The 18,382-nt window shown below is 30.6% G+C and overlaps 2 protein-coding genes across 2 annotated transcripts; one reads left to right on the top strand and one right to left on the bottom strand.

Annotated features, from left to right (window-relative positions):
* The first annotated feature begins 5,367 nt into the window (after nt 1-5,367).
* On the top strand, nt 5,368-6,731 carry LOC109179813 (ATP-dependent DNA helicase PIF1-like). Its single transcript, XM_019329292.1, has 3 exons — nt 5,368-5,388; nt 5,597-6,104; nt 6,217-6,731. The coding sequence occupies exons 1-3, from the start codon at nt 5,368-5,370 to the stop codon at nt 6,729-6,731; spliced, it is 1,044 nt and encodes a 347-aa protein (XP_019184837.1).
* Nucleotides 6,732-11,189: 4,458 nt separating this feature from the next.
* Nucleotides 11,190-11,897, bottom strand: LOC109179881. Its single transcript, XM_019329358.1, has one exon. The coding sequence runs from the start codon at nt 11,878-11,880 to the stop codon at nt 11,326-11,328; it is 555 nt and encodes a 184-aa protein (XP_019184903.1). The 5' UTR covers nt 11,881-11,897; the 3' UTR covers nt 11,190-11,325.
* Nucleotides 11,898-18,382: the final 6,485 nt, after the last annotated feature.

Genomic DNA, 18,382 nt, shown 5'->3' with positions numbered 1-18,382 from the left:
CTATACTATAATTAAAAACAAAATCCTATTTACTTGATTTCCCACCCAAACAATAGTAAATAGTAAAGGTAAATTTTAAAAAAAGAATGGAAAAAAAGAACATAAATATTTCACAATAATATTCTACATCATCTGTTAAAAATGGAATGGAAATTAGGTAAACTGAAAAAATAACTGAATATTAATAATTGACTGAAAATTAAAAATGAAAAAAGGAACATAAATTAGGTTAATTGAAAAAAGGAAATAAATATTTATAATTGACTAAAAATAAAAAATGATCCATAATTGACTAAAATGGAAAAGGAAAATGGTCAAATTATTGCATTTTAATTTTTTACAATAATATTACACAATATAGTACATCAAATCATAATTATGTCATAAATCTTTCACAATTTTAAAAATGGAACAGAAATATTTCAATAATAATATTTTACATCATCAAGTAAACGTAAATTAAAAATGAAAAGGAAATATTTAAATAACAATATTCTACATCATCAATAATAAAGGCATATTCTAATCAATAATAAAGTTAAATTAAAAATGCAATGAAAATTAAAAATGAAACGGAAATATTTTAATAATAATATTCTACATCATCAATTAAAAATGGAACGAAAATTGGGTAAAATATCACTACATCTGATATTCTAATTGGCTAATTGACCAATTGACTGAAAATAAAAAAGAATAATTTGCTGAAAATGAATATGATATTACTAATTAACTGAAAATATAAAATAAAATGAAATATTAATAGTTGACTGCAAATAAAAAATGATCTATAATTAACTAATATGAAAAAAATAAATGTTTAGGTCATTGCATTTTAATTAAAAATTGATGGAAACTAAAATTTAACGGAAATATTTCAACAATAATATTCTACATCATAGATAATAAAGGCATATTTTAAACAATAATAAAAAATTAAAAATGCAACGGAAATATTTCAATAATAATATTATACATAATCAATTAAAACTCGAACGAAAATTAGGTAAAAATATCATTGCATATGATATTCTAATTGACTAATTGATTAAAAATAAAAAAGAATAATTGGCTGAAAATGAATATGATATTACAAACTGACTTAAAATATAAAAAAATCCCTAATTGACTAATATTCTACCATTATATATTTTCACTCGAGTCACCCATCATGATGGACTGAAGGTGTTAGCTATAGACGATGATGGACAAGATTGTGTTGCTACTACCAATGTCGAAAGATGTTTCAATAATGTGTACATACAATCGTTGACATTTTTTTTAAATGACAAATTTGCTATATATCTAGACAAAAAAATATATATCTTCCATACAAATGAATTAAGATAGTAATTCATTCCTATAACTGAGTTGCTTGAGAATGAGCACATTTGACTAATTTATATAAAAAAAAAAAAAAAAAAAAACTAAACAATGATAAATAAAATCTCCAAAATTACAGCACCGCATGCGTACATCTACACATTAGCTATTAATTTGAGCAATCATTTGCTCAAATTTAAGCAATGATAACATCAAAACACATAAATAATCCAAACCATATGTTCAATTGCACTATATAATATTTGATGTTATAATTTAAATAATTATATATTGATCCAAATATTCTTAAATATATTACAACAAATCCATTCTGTGCATCAAACGGGTGAAAATACTATTATTCTAATAATTTTTCTTTCCTTCTTTCGTGTAATTACTATGCTAATGTATTTAAATATTGAAAGAGAATTCTATAAAAAGGATCCTTAACTCACTAAAATTCTATATTATTCTTAAAAACAAAACCTCCATTTCTTACTTACCCGCCAAACAATAAAAAAAAATTACCAATTAATAATACTAATAATAATTAGTAAAAAAGTTAGTAGTAAAATAGAAAAAAAGATCCTTAATTCACAAAAAAATAGAAAAGGAAACGGGATTCACTAATTAATTAAAACTAACAATAATCAGTAAAAAAAGATCATTAATTCACTAAAAATGAAAATATAAACGGAATTTACTGATTATGACTAATAATAATTGGTAAAATAGGAAAATAAAAAATGAGTCTTAATTCAATAAAAATAAAAAAAAAAAGAAACGTAAGGGTGTGAAAAAAAAAAGGTCATAATAGGATAACAGTAAAAAAAAAAAAAAATTCTACCAAAAATTAGAATAATAAAAAAAGTTTCTTAATTCATGAGAAATAAAAAAAGAAATGGAATTCACTGATTAATTAATAGTAATAATAATCAGTCAGAAAATTAGCAGTAAAATATGAAGAAAAAAAAAAGATCATTACTTCACTAAAAATGGAAAAATAAACGAAATTTACTGATTAATACTAATAATAATCAGTAAAATTGAAAATAAAAAAGGATTCTTAATTCAATGAAAATGAAAGATTTTTTTTTTTAAAAAGGGGTCATAATAAAAATAACAGTAAAAACAATCCTACAAAAAAAAATTGAAAAAAAAGATTTATAATTTACGAAAAATAGAAAATGAAATGGAATTCACTAAATAATTAATACTAATAATAATCAGTAAAATTAAAAGTTAGGATTAAAATAGAAAAATATAAAAGGATCCTTAATTCACTAAAAATAGAAAAAGAAACGAAAGTCACTGATTAATACTAATAATACTCAGTTAAATAGGAAAATATAAAAAAATTCTCAATCTATACCATTATTAAAAAGAAAATCCTTCTTCCTTACTTTCACACCCAAACAATAGAAAAAGAAAAAAAATCTATAATATAATTAAAAACAAAATTCTATTTACTTGATTTATCGCCCAAACAATAGTAAATAGTAAAGGTAAATTAAAAAAAAAAAAGGATGAAAAAAAAAGAACAAAAATATTTCACAATAATATTCTATATTATCAATTAAAAATGGAATGTAAATTAGGTAAATAAATAAGTATCTATATTGAAACATATTTTCTCAACCAACACCTTCACTAAGGCCCGATCTCATGACTTCCCACATCACTACATGCCATCTGAGCACAAGGTGCTTGGCAACAAACATTAGGTTAATTGAAAAAGGAAATAAATATTAACAATTGTTTGAAAATAAGAAAATATTCATAATTGACTAAAACAGAAAAAAAATGGTCAGATCATTGCATTTTAATTTTTCACAATAATATTACACAGTATAATACATCAAATCACGAGTATGTCATAAATTTTACACAATTTTAAACAATAGAATGGAAATATTTCAATAATAATATTCTACACTATCAAGTAAAGGTAAATTAAAAATGAAAAGGAAATACTTCAATAATAATATTCTACATCATCAATACTAAAGACATATTTTAAACAATAGTAAAGGTAAATTAAAAATGTAGCGAAAATTAAAAATGAAATGAAAATATTTCAATAATAATATTCTAAATCATCAATTAAAAATGAAACGAAAATTTGGTAAAAATATCATTGCATTTGATATTTTAGTTCGCTAATTGATTAATTGACTAAAAATAAAAGAGAAGTAATTGGATGAAAATAAATATGATATTACTAATGGATTGAAAATTTAAAAGGAAATGAATATTAATAATTGACTGCAAATAAAAAATTATTCATAATTGACTAATATGAAAAAAATAAATGGTTAGATCATTGCATTTTAATTAAAATGGAAGGGAAACTAAAATTGAACGCCAATATTTCAATAATAATATTCTACATTATAAATAGTAAGTGCATATTTTAAACAATAGTAAAGGTAAATTACAAATGAAACAGAAATATTTCAATAATAATATTATACATCCTCAATTAAAAATGGAACACAAATTAGGTAAAAATATCACTCCATGTAATATTCTAATTGACTAAAAATACAAAAGAATAATTGACTGAAAATGAATATGATATTACTAATTTATTTAAAATATAAAAGGATCGCTAATTGATTAATATTATACCATTATATATTTTCACCGAGTCACCCATCCTGATCAATTGAAGGTGTTAGCTCTAGACGATGATGGACAAGATTGTATTGCTACTACCAATGTCGTCTACAAAGAGGTTTCAACAATGTGTAAATAAAATCGTTGATATTATATTTTTAAATGACAAAATTGTTATATGTATAGACAAAAAAAAATATCATCCATACAAATGAATTAAGATAACAATTCATTCATATAACTGAGTTGCTAGAGAACGAACACATTTGTATAATTTATAAAAAAAAAAATACTAAACAATGATAAAAAAAAAAAATCTCCAAAGTTATAACACTACATGCATACATCTACACATTAGCTATTAATTTGAGCAATTATTTGCTTAAATTCATACAATGATAATATAAAAACACTTAAATGATCCAACCCGTATATTCAATTGAACTATATAATATTTGATGTTCTAATTTAAATAATTATATATCGATCGAAATATTCTTAATATATTACAACAAATCTATTCCGTGCATCGCACGGGCGCAAATACTAGTTGATTATAGAAAAAAAAATCAACAACAAACAATTGTGTAACTGTTTTAAGCAAGTGTAATTAATTAAATTATTTGACTGTTTGTTAAACTTAATAGATTACCAATACTGAAGAGGTACTAATCTTCATGGTCACCCCATCTGAAAATTAAATGTATTAGATGTTCTATGATTTATTATTTTGGAATAAAATAATATTTGCATTATAATTATATTTAAAGTTATAATACAAAGTCTTAATTTATGAAAAAAAAAAACAAATTATTTTAGTAAAGAAATAAAACTTGGTGTAATGGGTTGAAGATAGAAAAAATTTGTTGTAAAAATATACTGAAAATATTCCTAGAGGGTTAAAGATGGTCTTAGGGTTAGGAGAAAAGATTTTATTAATGGTTTTATTGGGTTCAGGTTATGCAATCATTATGGTCCGCACAAGTTGTATAGACCATATTTTGTATACTGTAAAATAATGTACATTCAATACAAAAATAATGTACATTCAGTATAAAAATAATGTACATTGTATTCAGGGGATGTACATTATTTTTGTACTGAGTGTACATTATATTGTATAATGTACATACAGTACAACAATAATGTACATTTAATATATTAAAATGTACTTTTTGTTATGGTCCACATAACATTGTGTGGACCGTGGTCCACACAATAATTTGCCCATGTTATGTGCTCCATTACTGGGTTGGTTTTGGGCCGAATTATTTAGAAAAAATAAAATAAAATAAATAAAGCTTGTGCCAAGAAAGCACTTTTCAGAGTTGCTATCATATGCCATGACAATAAATAAAATTCAAGGCTAAACGTACTATCACATATTGGATTGTTTTTTAGAATACCAGCTTTTATCATGGTTAAATGTATGTTGCAGTTTCAAGGGTAAGTAATGCAAAAGGATTAAAAATTTTGATATGTGGGGATAATGTACAATGTGTAAGTACGACTTAAAATCTCGTATACAAAGAAGTTTTTAGTAATGTGTAATACAACTGCAATGTTAATCATTAGTTAATAATTATCTCATGTTTATTTTATTTCTTAGTACTGCTAACAGTTTGTCTATTATATTTAACTTTGCGACACCCAGAGGTGCAGTAGCTTCCCAATCGTGGTGTTAGGTGAAGATTTCAGACAAATTCTACCAGTAATTCCAAAGGGGACGAGGCAAGATATTGTTGGAGCAAGTATAAATTCATTCTATCTTTGGAGAAGCTGTAAAGTATTTAGGCTAACCAAAAATCTAAGGCTTAGGGCCTTGCAATCAGATAATGAAGTTCAAGAGATTGAAGAATTTGCAAAGTGGATTGCTAATAAAGGTGATGAAACCATTGGTGATTCAAGTGAGATAAATATTCTTGAACAATTTTTACTAACGTGTGTTGAGGATCCTATTGCTACAATTGTTGATAGCACATTCCCTCCGTTTCGTAGTGGCCACAGACATCCTAAATATCTAAGAGATCGTGCGATTTTGGCTCAAAAATTGGATGTTGTAGATACCATCAATGAATTCATGAATGACCATAATACTGTTGAAGGAAGGACATATATCAGTTGTGATTCAGTATGTAAATCCGATGCTAATGTTGATATGCTTGCTGATTTGCACACACCGGAATTTTTAAATGGCTTACGCACTCTTCTGATCCAAGATTGCCTTTAAGTTCCAAAGAAAACAATTCCCGCTAATGTTGTCATATGGCATATCAATAAATTTGCACACTCCCGAATTCTTGAATGGCCTGAGATGTTCTGGAGTACCAAATCATGCTTTGACATTGAAAGTTGGGTCACCTATTATGCTCTTGAAAAATATTGATCACACAGTAGGATTATGCAACGGTACAAGGTTTATTGTTACTAGGTTAGTTGATCACGTGTTGGAAGGCAAGATCATGTGCGGTACAAATGCAGGAACAAGAGTATTAATTCCTAGAATGTCACTTACACTGTCAGATCCAAGATTGCCTTTCAAATTTCAACGGAAGCAATTCCCGTTGATACTATCCTATGCCATGACAATCAACAAAAGTCAAGGACAAACGCTTGCTAAAGTGGGGTTGTTGTTGAAAAAACCTGTCTTTAACCATGGACAATTGTACGTAGCTGTTTCAAGAGTTAGTAACCCCAGGGGTTTGAAAATTTTGATTTGCGGGGAAAATGTACCATGTCTTAGTACGACTAAAAATTTTGTGTACAACGAAGTCTTCAATAATGTATAATAACATTCCACAATTTATTATTTAAAATTTAGTATTTTTTTAAATACTATGTTTCTCATTCTTATTATATTATACGTAATATTCTATGTACTATATAGGTAGCCATGCATCACATTGTGAAGTCTTCAACAATGTCTAATAAAATTACTAAATTCATCCATGTGTAATAAAATTACAAGTTTTTCATTTCAAATTTTTTCTGGTTCAAATACTCTATTTTCTATACTGTATATATATCATACTATATATATAGCCGCGCATCGCGCGGGTGCACCTACTAGTTAGAGTTAATACCCAAAATAGTCTCTCGACTATGTCGTAATTACCAATTTGGTCATCGACTATCATTCTTACCCAATTAAGTCCTCAACTATATAATTTTTACCCAATTTAGTCCTTTGTCAATTTGACTGTTTGTTGACTGTCAAAAGTGGAAATAAAGTTGTAATTTTACAAGTTTTCTCCTTCCGCCTCATTTAGCAGCGCCAAACCATGTAGCAATAAGCTCCGGTTGGGTTCTAAACCTGTCAGTATCGAAGTAGTGGTTATGCATCGGATAACCCATGAATTTGATTTCCAACGATTTTTTGACGATCGAAATCTGATCGGAGTGTATTGCTGCATGGTTTGGCGCTGCTAAATGGAGAGGAAGGAGAAATCTTGTAAAATTATAATTTTATCCCGACTTTTGACAGTCAACAAAAAGTCAAATTAATACAGAGGACTAAATTGGGTAAGAATTGTATAGTTGAGGACTAAATTGGGTAAGAATTGTATAGTTGAGGACTAAATTGAGTAAAAGTTACATAGTTGAGGACTTAATTGGGTAAGAATGATAGTTGAGAACCAAATTAGTAATTATGGCATAGTCGAGGGACCATTTTGAGTATTAACTCTAAAAATTAAATGAATATCACTTTCTACATCATGGCAATGATTATGGAATATATATGCATGATGATATGATGGATTGTGCATGCACTACTATTTACCTTATTTGAGCCACTTAGAAATAGATTATGAATTGTTCGATCACAATTAATAATTACAAATCATAATCATAATTAATGGATGGAATTTTTTCTCCTTGTATCCAATCTTTTATACTTGTTTAAACACGTTAGATTGATACTAGGTGATTAAACACTTTACAATTTGTTTTTCTTTTTTTGAATGTTACTGGCTCTATTACAATGTAGTATCTGTTCATATACTTTCTCAACCTACTGAAACACAAAGAACCAATAACGCCTCCACTAAGGCTTGAACTCACAACCTTCCAAATAAAAGTCTAACCCGGATACCATTAGACCACATAGTCTTGGTACAATTTGTTTTTCTTAATTTTCTTAATTGTTTAATTATATGATCGTAAAAAAAGTTTTTGACGATAAAATTAGCTTCTCATGAATAAATTAGTAGCTAGTGCTTAATACTCCAAATTCCCTATGGATCGATACCCTGGAATATTCTGTGTATGTGTTTGTCGTTTTGTACTGCAACCAAGTGTAAAGGAGTACTCTCATAGTTCAACATAAATATTGTAGGGAAAATTGCATCTTTGGTCCCTGAGTTATACCTAAGTTCTGACTCAGTCCCTAAGTTATGACCGTACCCATTTTTAGTCCCTCAGTTATGAACGAAGTGGCGCATTTGGTTACTGACTGTTAAAATGACGGAAAATTTTAAAAATATTTAAAATTTGAGGAGTAAAGTAGGAAATTCACATTTTATTATCCTTCTTATATCCAAACCACTTTCACACCATTATTTTTCATTTCATAGCCCCTCTTATTTCAAGATTGTTCAGTTCTAAAAGCATTTCAATAACTTTAGTATGACTTGTTAGGAACCTAGTTCTCGTATAACAAACTTAAGACTTAGAACAAACAAAGAAACACTTAATCACTGTCTTCATACGTGTGAAACACACTATCCTATCAATTTTCAATTTTCTTTACTAAGCAACAAAGGTAATCAAATCATAACTTTTGAGATATAAAATGATGTCAAATTTCTCATATTGCTTCATATATTGTCAGGATATATGATTCTTGATTAAGTTACTGTAGAGCTTACGAAAGAATTTTACGTACTAAAAATCTCAAGTTATTCCCTTGGTGAATTTGTCATAAAAATAACCCGAGAAATTTGATATCTTCTTGTATTTCAAAAGTTATGGTTTGATTACCACTATGTTTAGTAAGGGAAATCAGAAACTTAATTTTAGGATAGTGTGTTTTACATGCTTGAAGACAATGATCAAGTGTTTTCTTGTTTTTACTTACTCACAGGTTCCTTATACGAGACTCATGTTACTAACAAATGCTAAGAAGTTAAAAATAATATTGCAAAAGTGGTTTCAATATAAGAAAGTGAATAAAATGTGAATTTCCTACTTTACTTTTAAAATTTTAAATATTTTTTTAATTTTTTCGTCAGTTTTAACGGCCGGTACCAAATGCGCCACTTCACTTATAACTGAGGGACTAAAAATGGATACGGTCATAACTCAAGGACTGAGTCGTCACTACCATTATAACTCAGGGACCAAACTCGCCATTTTCCCAATATTATTGTATTGTAATTTATAATACATTTTATACTTAAAATTAAACTATATTATTCGTGTTTGATACTTTGAGATGGAATTTTTTGAATCATTTGAATTTCCTTCCTACTCAAATAATCTTTTGGATCTGTCCCTATTGAGATCATCTAGCCTAAAGTCAAATGTCTACTCCAAATATCTCTTTTTTATTTATAAAAATTAATAAATAATTGACTTTCTACATTATGGCAATGATTATGGAATATGATATGATGGATTCTGCACCACTCTTTACCTTATTTGAGCCTATAAATTAAATAACTTAGAAATAGATTATGAATTATTCACAATTAATAATTACAAAACATAATCATAATTAACAGAATTAATTAAAGCTGTTAATGCTCAATAGGATGAAGATCAAGTAAATGAATGAAAATAAGCTAGGTAGTAAACATGTCAATTTTTTTTTTTTTAACTATATTATTCCAATGGAATGAATTAAACATACCAAATTTAATATATAGATGAAATAATGATTAGAATAGTCATTTCAATCTTTATATTATCTTGTAACGATTTTTAATCATGATTCCATAGCTTCTAAAAGATGTTGGTGTAATTGTTTGTTGAAATGATATAATAGTAAATGTTTATTATTAAAAGTTGGTAAAAATTATGCTTGGGTAATATCCAGTGAGGGTATTTCAATTCCATCTAAAATTGTTATTGCACTAATTATTTTATAAAAAAATTATGTCACAGGTCAGAGTTATGCATTCAAAATATTTATTTTTATGAAAAATTTGATAATGCATTGATATATGTCAGAATACTGAATGATACTTTAATAACATTCTGAAATACTAATTTCAAAATAGACATTTGGTATTGAACTATTCGTACATTGCACGTGTGGTAACTAGTTTATAAAAAACGCAAGAAAAAGAAACGTGCTAATGACCTTACATTACAATTTCATTTCGCTCTGATATCTGTAGGTAAAGTATGAGTTGACTTCAACTTTGATCTCTCGACTATCACATTTTTACCAATCTAAGACTAATTAGATTGAAAAATACTTGGTGTATTTCCATTTTATATATTTAATTTGTACTCTCTTTCACATATTTTTGTATGTAGACATTTTTCTGTGGACCCACATGATGAAAATAACCAATCCTTGTTTGCCACCTCAGGAAGTACAAGTAAGAGAGTAAAATTTGAGAGTACGCATAGTAGAACGCAATTACATTTGATCGATCTTCCAGTATTTGATATTTTCGTATTGAACACCATACTAATCAAAGACTAACACTCTAAAGAGTTAATACCTGTTCGGGTCCTCCGAATATAGTGACAGCGCAACGCTGTGTCCTAAATTTTCAATTTAACCACCCAAGGTCTTGTAACTTTCAAATTTAAGCAATTGTGGTCCTTCCGTTAGTTTAAGTAAGGGCGAAGTTAGAATCTGGCTTAAAATTTGAAACTTGAAAGACGATGGGTGGTTATGGCATCCCCATTAGAAGTTCTTGGTGTGATTTTTGAGGAAGGAAGGTTGATGTGGTTGAGAAAGAGGAGAGAGAAGTTTTTGAGTCTTTGTGAGGGGAGAGGTTTTTGGATGCACTGAGCATGTGGGCTCGCTTGGAGAAATGGCCGCGGGCGCCTGAAAGCTTTTGTTTTATTTTTATTTTTTGTGAAACTTTCTTTTTTTTTTTTTTTTTTTTTTTCTTTTTCTCTTCACTCTCATCTTCTATTTCCTTGTCACACCTACAAAAACTCCAACTTTGGGAATGCTCTTAATTTGAAAGTTAAAGAACCAAGTGTAGTTAAGTTTGAAAATTGAAGGACGACTAAGAGTGGTTCAATTAAAATTTTATGACTGAACATGACGGTGTCACTATATTTACTTGGATCCCAGCGGGTAGTAACCCTACTCTAAAAGTAGTACATTCTTAATAGTTAAAACACTAAATTTAGATCCGGATTTAGACCAAACATAGAAAAACACAATTAGTGAAGAGATCAAAATTAAACCTCAGTCTAATTTTGAAGATAATCCTTGGCAATAATGGCTGGGATACAACTTGAACTCCTGGCAATGCCACCTTTGTGAGACTTTGGATCTCTAGGGCTAAGGGACTTACCTCTGCTATTCTTCAACAACTCTCTCATGGCTTTAGCTTGGCACAGCACAGGGAAAGCTCTACCAACCCTATTGAACCTCACACAAGCATTCATGTGCTCTTGAACCGCCTCCTCTCTCTTCCCGCCGTTCTTCTCCATCTCCTCCTTCACCGCCTCCGAGCACAGCCCGCACACCATCTTTCCGGCGAACCTTTCCCTCACCCGCCTCACGTACTCCGCCGTGCACTCTTCCGACATCCCGCAGCACTCGCACTTGGCCTCCTCGGCCACCTCTGGTATTGGAGGAAGAGTGCCGGCGGCGGCTGGCGGCTCCGGTGACGTGAGTTCGAACGACATGTCGGAGATTGTTCTCCGGAGGGTCTCCATGGACAGTCTTGGAGGCTTTTTGCTGCCGGCGGCGTTGCTTGAATGATGGTTTTTTCCGACGGTTGTTTCTCTGTTAGTCTCCATGGAAGGTTTCTGCTTTCTAGTGGAAAAGACGAGAAAAAGGATCTTGAGTGGTGAATATATACTACGTGTATATATATATATATATATATATATATATATATATATATAATATATATATGTATATGGTTTCCTTTGAACCAACCTGCGAACCTATGAACTTTTGAATGAATATACACCATAATTAAGTTCTAGAGTTAATTTCATTTTTGATGATTTATAGGTGAGAGTTCATTTTAAGTCTTTTTTTTTATTGTTGGTGTATTCTGGAATTCCGCTGCACCGCCACACGGGAAGACCCCGCCGCATTTGAACTTTATTTTATATATATATATATATATATATATATATATATATATATATATAGATAGTGGCGGACCCAGAAATATTTTTCGGTGGGGGCGATACGCATTAAAACAAAAGAGATAGTTTGATAAAAAATAAAATACTTAAAAGTATAGCAATAAATATTGTTGGATGTGGACGAAAAATAAAAAACATCAAAACTTTATAAAAAATATTCATAACAAAATATGAAACATAATTAATTTGATAAAATAATTCGAATAAAAAATACATTATAAGTCAACATGCACAGGCTTTGCAACCTAAGTCACGCCTTGCCACCTGATCTAGTCATGTTTTGTTAACATTTATCTATTTTAATATATTTATACTAAAACTTGTACTATATATACATACAAGGGTTATATATGGGGTGGGGTGGGGTGAAGAGGGCAGCTGCCCCCATTGCCCCCATGCTGGGTCCGCCCATATATATATATATATATATATATGTGTGTGTGTGTGTGTGTGTAGTACACACACACACACACACACACACACACACACACACACACACACACACACACATATATATATATATATATATATATATATATATATATATATATTTCGAACCAACCTGCGAACCTATGAACTTTTGAATGAATATACACCATTATTAAGTTTTGGAATTAATTTCATTTTTGTCCTAGATTGATAGGTGACAGTTCATTTTAAGTCTTTTTTATTAAAATATTTCTTTTTTAACTTAGTATATTATTATGGTAGGACAATTTTTTGTCATTTATCAACAAAATAGTTTAAATATCGGACATTTTGGTCTTTAATTATGGATGTTTTTTAAAAAATAAACATAAAGAATATAGCGGTTAAACCTACTTTGTATAAAAAAGATTGAAATGTCTTTGTATTTAACGATATTTCAAAGATTTTGTTGATGGAGGACTAAAAATTGTCATACTACAGTAATATTATGACCAAATGAGGATGTTCAAATAAAAAACGACTAAAAGTGGATTATCGCCTATAAATCTAGGATCCAAAATGGAATTAACTCTTAATTTATACATTAATGCACAATAACTAGTCTTAGGTATGCCTAGAGGACGCGCTGTGTTTTCAGTGTATGTAGTAGTTCCGGTGAGACTTGAAGGCATACATGGTAAGTAAGTTATACATAAATGCACAATGACTACGGCTAAGTATGTCTAGAGGATACACTTGTGCTTTCTGTGCATGTAGTAGTTCTGATGTAGTAGGTGCAATACATTCATGTAGTAATTACGGAGTTGGAGTAGTTATTATTGTGCATTCATATAATGCATATTCACATTCGCACATAAACCAGACCCTATATATATATATAGTCAGGTTTTTGTGAGAATTCTCGTGTGCTCAGTGCGACATACACCATTAGGTATGCATAAATGCACTACACAGTGTTCGAAAATACACCATTATGTGTGGTGCATTTTTTGGCATTTCATTATTGTGTATTCTCGAACACTGTATGGTGCATTTATACATACCTAATGGTGTATGCCGCACTGACCGCACGGGAAGACCTGTTCTCACAGGAACCAATATATATATATATATATATATATATATATATATATATATATATATATATATATATATATATATATATATATATATAATTCAGTTCCCGTGCAGTGTGTTGTCTCCCGTGCGATTGTGCGGTTAAATCTGAGCTATTGATCTTGCCTAAATCAATGTACATGATTAACAATATAATGAATAAAAGACCTCATGGCAATTTGGTCATTTTGCATCTAGATCAAATTTAAGGTGCGTGATTTTCATTCCCAAGGTGCGTGATTTTTGTGATTAAGGTGTGGTTTTTGTACTGTATGGCTTACGATAAGTCAATTATAATTGCATCTTAAATTTCGAATTAATTATAATAAAAATACCAAACTACCATGTAGTGTGATGATATCTCGGTTACCATTCTAAATGGATGGTTATAAGTTTGAACTCAAGAAACGGAGGCTGGAGTCTTAGACTTTTTGGGGTATAGAACAGATATTACTTTCTAGAGAATTATGAATATTTCAAAATTAAAATTTTTCTTTTATTTCAAGTCAACTATTCGATCAACTTGGCTGAAAGATTATCTCCCAACTAATAGGTAACTGAATATAAGCAAGCTAGAATCAACATTTTAGTTCAATATTAGCGGGATTTTCAAGAACACATAAATTACAAAAAATTGATCGCATTAGCAACAAAAATATTGATATATTTTTTTAAATAATAAATATGTGTAATAAATTATTAATCATACATCAAACACCGTCAAACTTTATAACGATATCACTTACAAATCGAAATGACTCTCAAAGGTTGAAAGTGGGTGGGAGAATCAATATATGGTAAAAAAAAAGAGATTCTTTTAGAAAGTGGGGTGGGTGAAATTATATGTTTTTGTGTTCTCTGTGAACTAAAATACCGTTCACGGACAGCCGTTCCGATCCGACCATACATTGCTGCCTCTTTTATGGGATATTTTGTTTTCTTTAATTTGGTCTTTCTTTGAGTGGAAGGAAGCACATCAACAAATTTTAATTTGTTAAAAATATGATGTTTTCTTTGGTTTTATTATTTTCTTTTCCATATAAAATAAAGAATATATTAATGCATCACGAGAATATAAAATATAATGTATACTGGTAGAAAACAGGGTAAAGTTGGTCGGAGTGTATGTTGGCTTGGTAACCACATGTTTCAAGTTTGACTCTCAGTAAGAATGGTCTATTGTCCTTCTTGGTTTGACCTAGTCAGTTTTGAGATACCCAAGCTAGTGTATTTTTTTGTGGTTCTTTGATAGTTAGGATCACAAAATAGGGTTTATTCCATTGCACGCTATTGGATAATGATTGCGGTTTTTCTTGTCATCCAAAAAAATCGGGTGAAAAAGTAAAATGAAAAAAAAAAAGGTGACGTAACTTTAAACATGATCAGGCCGGATCACTTCACATGAATCTTGGACATTGTTAGTGAGGCAAAAGTAGTGACAAGGGTGCATTCATTTTGTTTACCAAACCTAAATTTGGCTGTTCGAATTATCTTAAAGGCATAACTTTCCTATATGACTTATTGTGATACCTTAAAAAGCCTTATTTATTAATCATATTTCACATACTTTCATGATGTTCAATTAATAAAGATGTATATATGCATAAGAAATATATCTTGAGTTGGTTTAAAACATATATAACATCATCTTTCGTGTGATGATAATGTAAGGGCTTTTGATTCACTGCTTTTGGTACCAGAAATGGAATCACATGATCACAATTTTGTCTGGCCACCTAGCTAGTTGTTATCAATAGATTCTAATTTGTTGAGGTTTTTTGTGGGTTTTTAGGTTGTCAAGTATGTTATAATAATAATAATAATAATATTATTATTATTATTAGTAATATTAAACCAAGTAGTTAGTTAATTGGTTAAAAATAATGGGAGTAATTATAGGTGCAGTACATGACCATGATGTTAGCTTTACATGGAGCATTAATTCCTTAATTTTAGTTATCTTATCTAGTATAAATAGTCTTTGTATTCAAGCTTTTATCATCAATAAAATTATCTATTCTTCTCTCTCTCTTCCTATTTATATATTATTATATATAAATACATAGATATATTATATATAATATATATTATATTTAATATATCTTACATTTGGTATCAGAAGCCAATCAATTCAACCTTTCAACCCCGAAATATTTCCCGTAGTGAAATATGGCAACAAATTTCAATATTGTATGGTCGGGTCCCAAATTGGACAGGAAACTCGATTACAATTATTGGCAAATTATGATGTCCACACATTTGCAAGCTCAAAATCTTTGGAGCTTTGTTGATCCCGGTCTACCCGAAGGAGCTGATGCAGCCGCTATACGGCGAGATAAATTGGCCTTGGGTCAGATTCACCAAGGTGTTCATTATTCCATTTTTGGGCAATTAGCTCGTGCTCAAACAGCAAAACAAGCTTGGGACATCTTAAAGGTGTCACACAAAGGAGTCGATTGGGCACAGAAGTCTAAGTTGCAGTCGTTGAGAAGGTTGTACGATAATTGTGAGATGGCCTCTACAGAAACAGTAGATGCGTATTTCACTCGTCTTATTGATATGGTGAATAAGATTAGGCTATATGGAGATACGATTGAAGATGGTGCAGTGGTTGAAAAAGTTCTTCGAACTATGCCGATGAAGTATGACCATGTGGTGGCTTCGATCACAGAGTCACACAAAACTGAGCTCTTATCAATTGCAGAGCTGAAAGGTATGGTAGAAAGTCATATTGACAGGATTTCGTCAAAATCGGAACCACTAGCAGAAGAAGCTTTGAAGAGTCAAGTCACCCTTAATGTGACTGGCACTAATCAAAGAGGTGGAGGATCTGGTAGAGGTCGTGGAAGAGGAAGAGGAGGTTCTGGTGGAAGAGGTCGTGGTAACTTCAACCAAGGAGGAGGACGTGGTAACTCCAACCAAGGAAGAGGTGGAGGTAATACCAAACAAGGTAAATTTCCATTTCATTGCTACAATTGTGGCAAGTATGGGCACAAGATTGCAGATTGTTGGTATAATGAGGACAACAACCGTGGAAATCAAGCAAACATTGCTGAAAATACTGCTGAAAAGTCTGGTGAGAGTTCTGAAACTTTACTTTTAGCCAGCGATAGTTTTTCTGCAGATAAGAACATATGGTTCTTGGATACTGGGTGTAGTAACCATATGTGTGGGAAGAAAGAATTGTTTTCTGAACTGGATGAATCAGTCCGGTCTGAAGTGACATTTGGCAATAAGTCAAAGGTGCCAATTTTGGGAAAAGGTAAAATCTCTATTCAGTTGAAGGATGGTACTCACAATTTTATATCCGATGTGTTCTATGTTCCTGAACTACACCAAAATTTGTTGAGTATGGGTCAGTTGTCAGAAAAAAGGATATAAGATAGATATTGCTCAGGGGTGTTGTACCATTGAAGATGCTAAAGGAGTTTTGATTGCAAAGGTAAATATGTCCCAAAATCGACTATTTCCTTTGAAAATTAAGCATACTCTCCTTGATTGCTTTAATTCTGAAGTTTGTGATGATAATTGGTTATGGCATATGCGGTTTGGGCATTTTCATTTTTCTGGATTACACTATCTTGCGAGAAAGGAACTTGTTTCTGATTTACCTGTTGTGAATGTCCCTGATCGTATATGTGAGATTTGTGTGATTGGGAAGAAGCATAGAGATCCCTTTCCCGTGGGCAAGCCAAGGAGAGCGACAAAACAGTTGGAGATTGTTCACTCAGACCTATGTTCGTTGGAGGTTCCCTCACATGGAGGTTGTAAGTACTTTATTACTTTCATTGATGATTTCAGTAGGAAAACATGGGTTTACTTTCTGAAGCAAAAATCTGAAGCATGTGATGTGTTCAAACAATTTAAGACTTTTGTTGAAAAGTAGAGTGGTTATGAAATTAAAATCTTGAGAACTGATAGAGGTACAGAATATATTGCCTGTGATAATTTTCTGAAAGAGAAGGGCATTTAGCACCAGATGACAGCCAGATACACTCCACAACAAAATGGAGTGGCTGAGAGGAAGAATAGGTCAATCATGGATATGGTGAGGTGCATGTTGAAATCTAAGGATCTGCCTAAGCCTTTTTGGGCAGAAGCTGTTGCTTGTGCTGTCTATGTGTTGAATAGGTGTCCAACTAAGAGTGTCCGGGATAAGACACCCGAAGAAGCTTGGAGTGGGAGAAAACCCTCTATCAAATATCTCAAGGTTTTTGGATGTTTGGCATATGCACATGTGCCAGATCCATTGAGAAAGAAGTTGGATGATAAAGGTGAGAAATGCATATTCATTGGTTATAGTGACGCTTCAAAGGCTTATAAACTATACAATTCTAAAACTAAAAGGGTTGTTATAAGTCGTGATGTCACTTTTGATGAATATGGTGCTTGGGATTGGTTAGCTAAAGATGAAAGTTCAGTTGTTATTCCTGCTGTTGAAAATATTGTTGAAGAGCAACCGATTCCAGATAATGTCCAGTCTCCTTCACAGCCAGAGTTGTCAGTTCGACGATCTCAGCGCGAGCGCCACTTACCAGCTCGCTTGCAAGATTATGTTTTGGGTCATGATAATGACTTGTCGGATGAAGAGATTATT

This window comes from Ipomoea nil, unplaced genomic scaffold (assembly GCF_001879475.1).
Source record: "Ipomoea nil cultivar Tokyo-kokei standard unplaced genomic scaffold, Asagao_1.1 scaffold0980, whole genome shotgun sequence".
In the NCBI taxonomy this organism is placed as follows: Eukaryota; Viridiplantae; Streptophyta; class Magnoliopsida; order Solanales; family Convolvulaceae; genus Ipomoea; species Ipomoea nil.
This window is presented reverse-complemented; position numbering and strand designations above follow the sequence as displayed.

Coding starts and splice junctions, on each gene's coding strand:
- LOC109179881 (XM_019329358.1), bottom strand. CDS start 11,880: ATGGAGACTAACAGAGAAACAACCGTCGGAAAAAACCATCATTCAAGC.
- LOC109179813 (XM_019329292.1), top strand. CDS start 5,368: ATGTATGTTGCAGTTTCAAGG. Junction 5,389..5,596: donor TGTATGTTGCAGTTTCAAGG/GTAAGTAATGCA, acceptor TGCGACACCCAG/AGGTGCAGTAGCTTCCCAAT. Junction 6,105..6,216: donor CGATGCTAATGTTGATATGC/TTGCTGATTTGC, acceptor CATATGGCATAT/CAATAAATTTGCACACTCCC.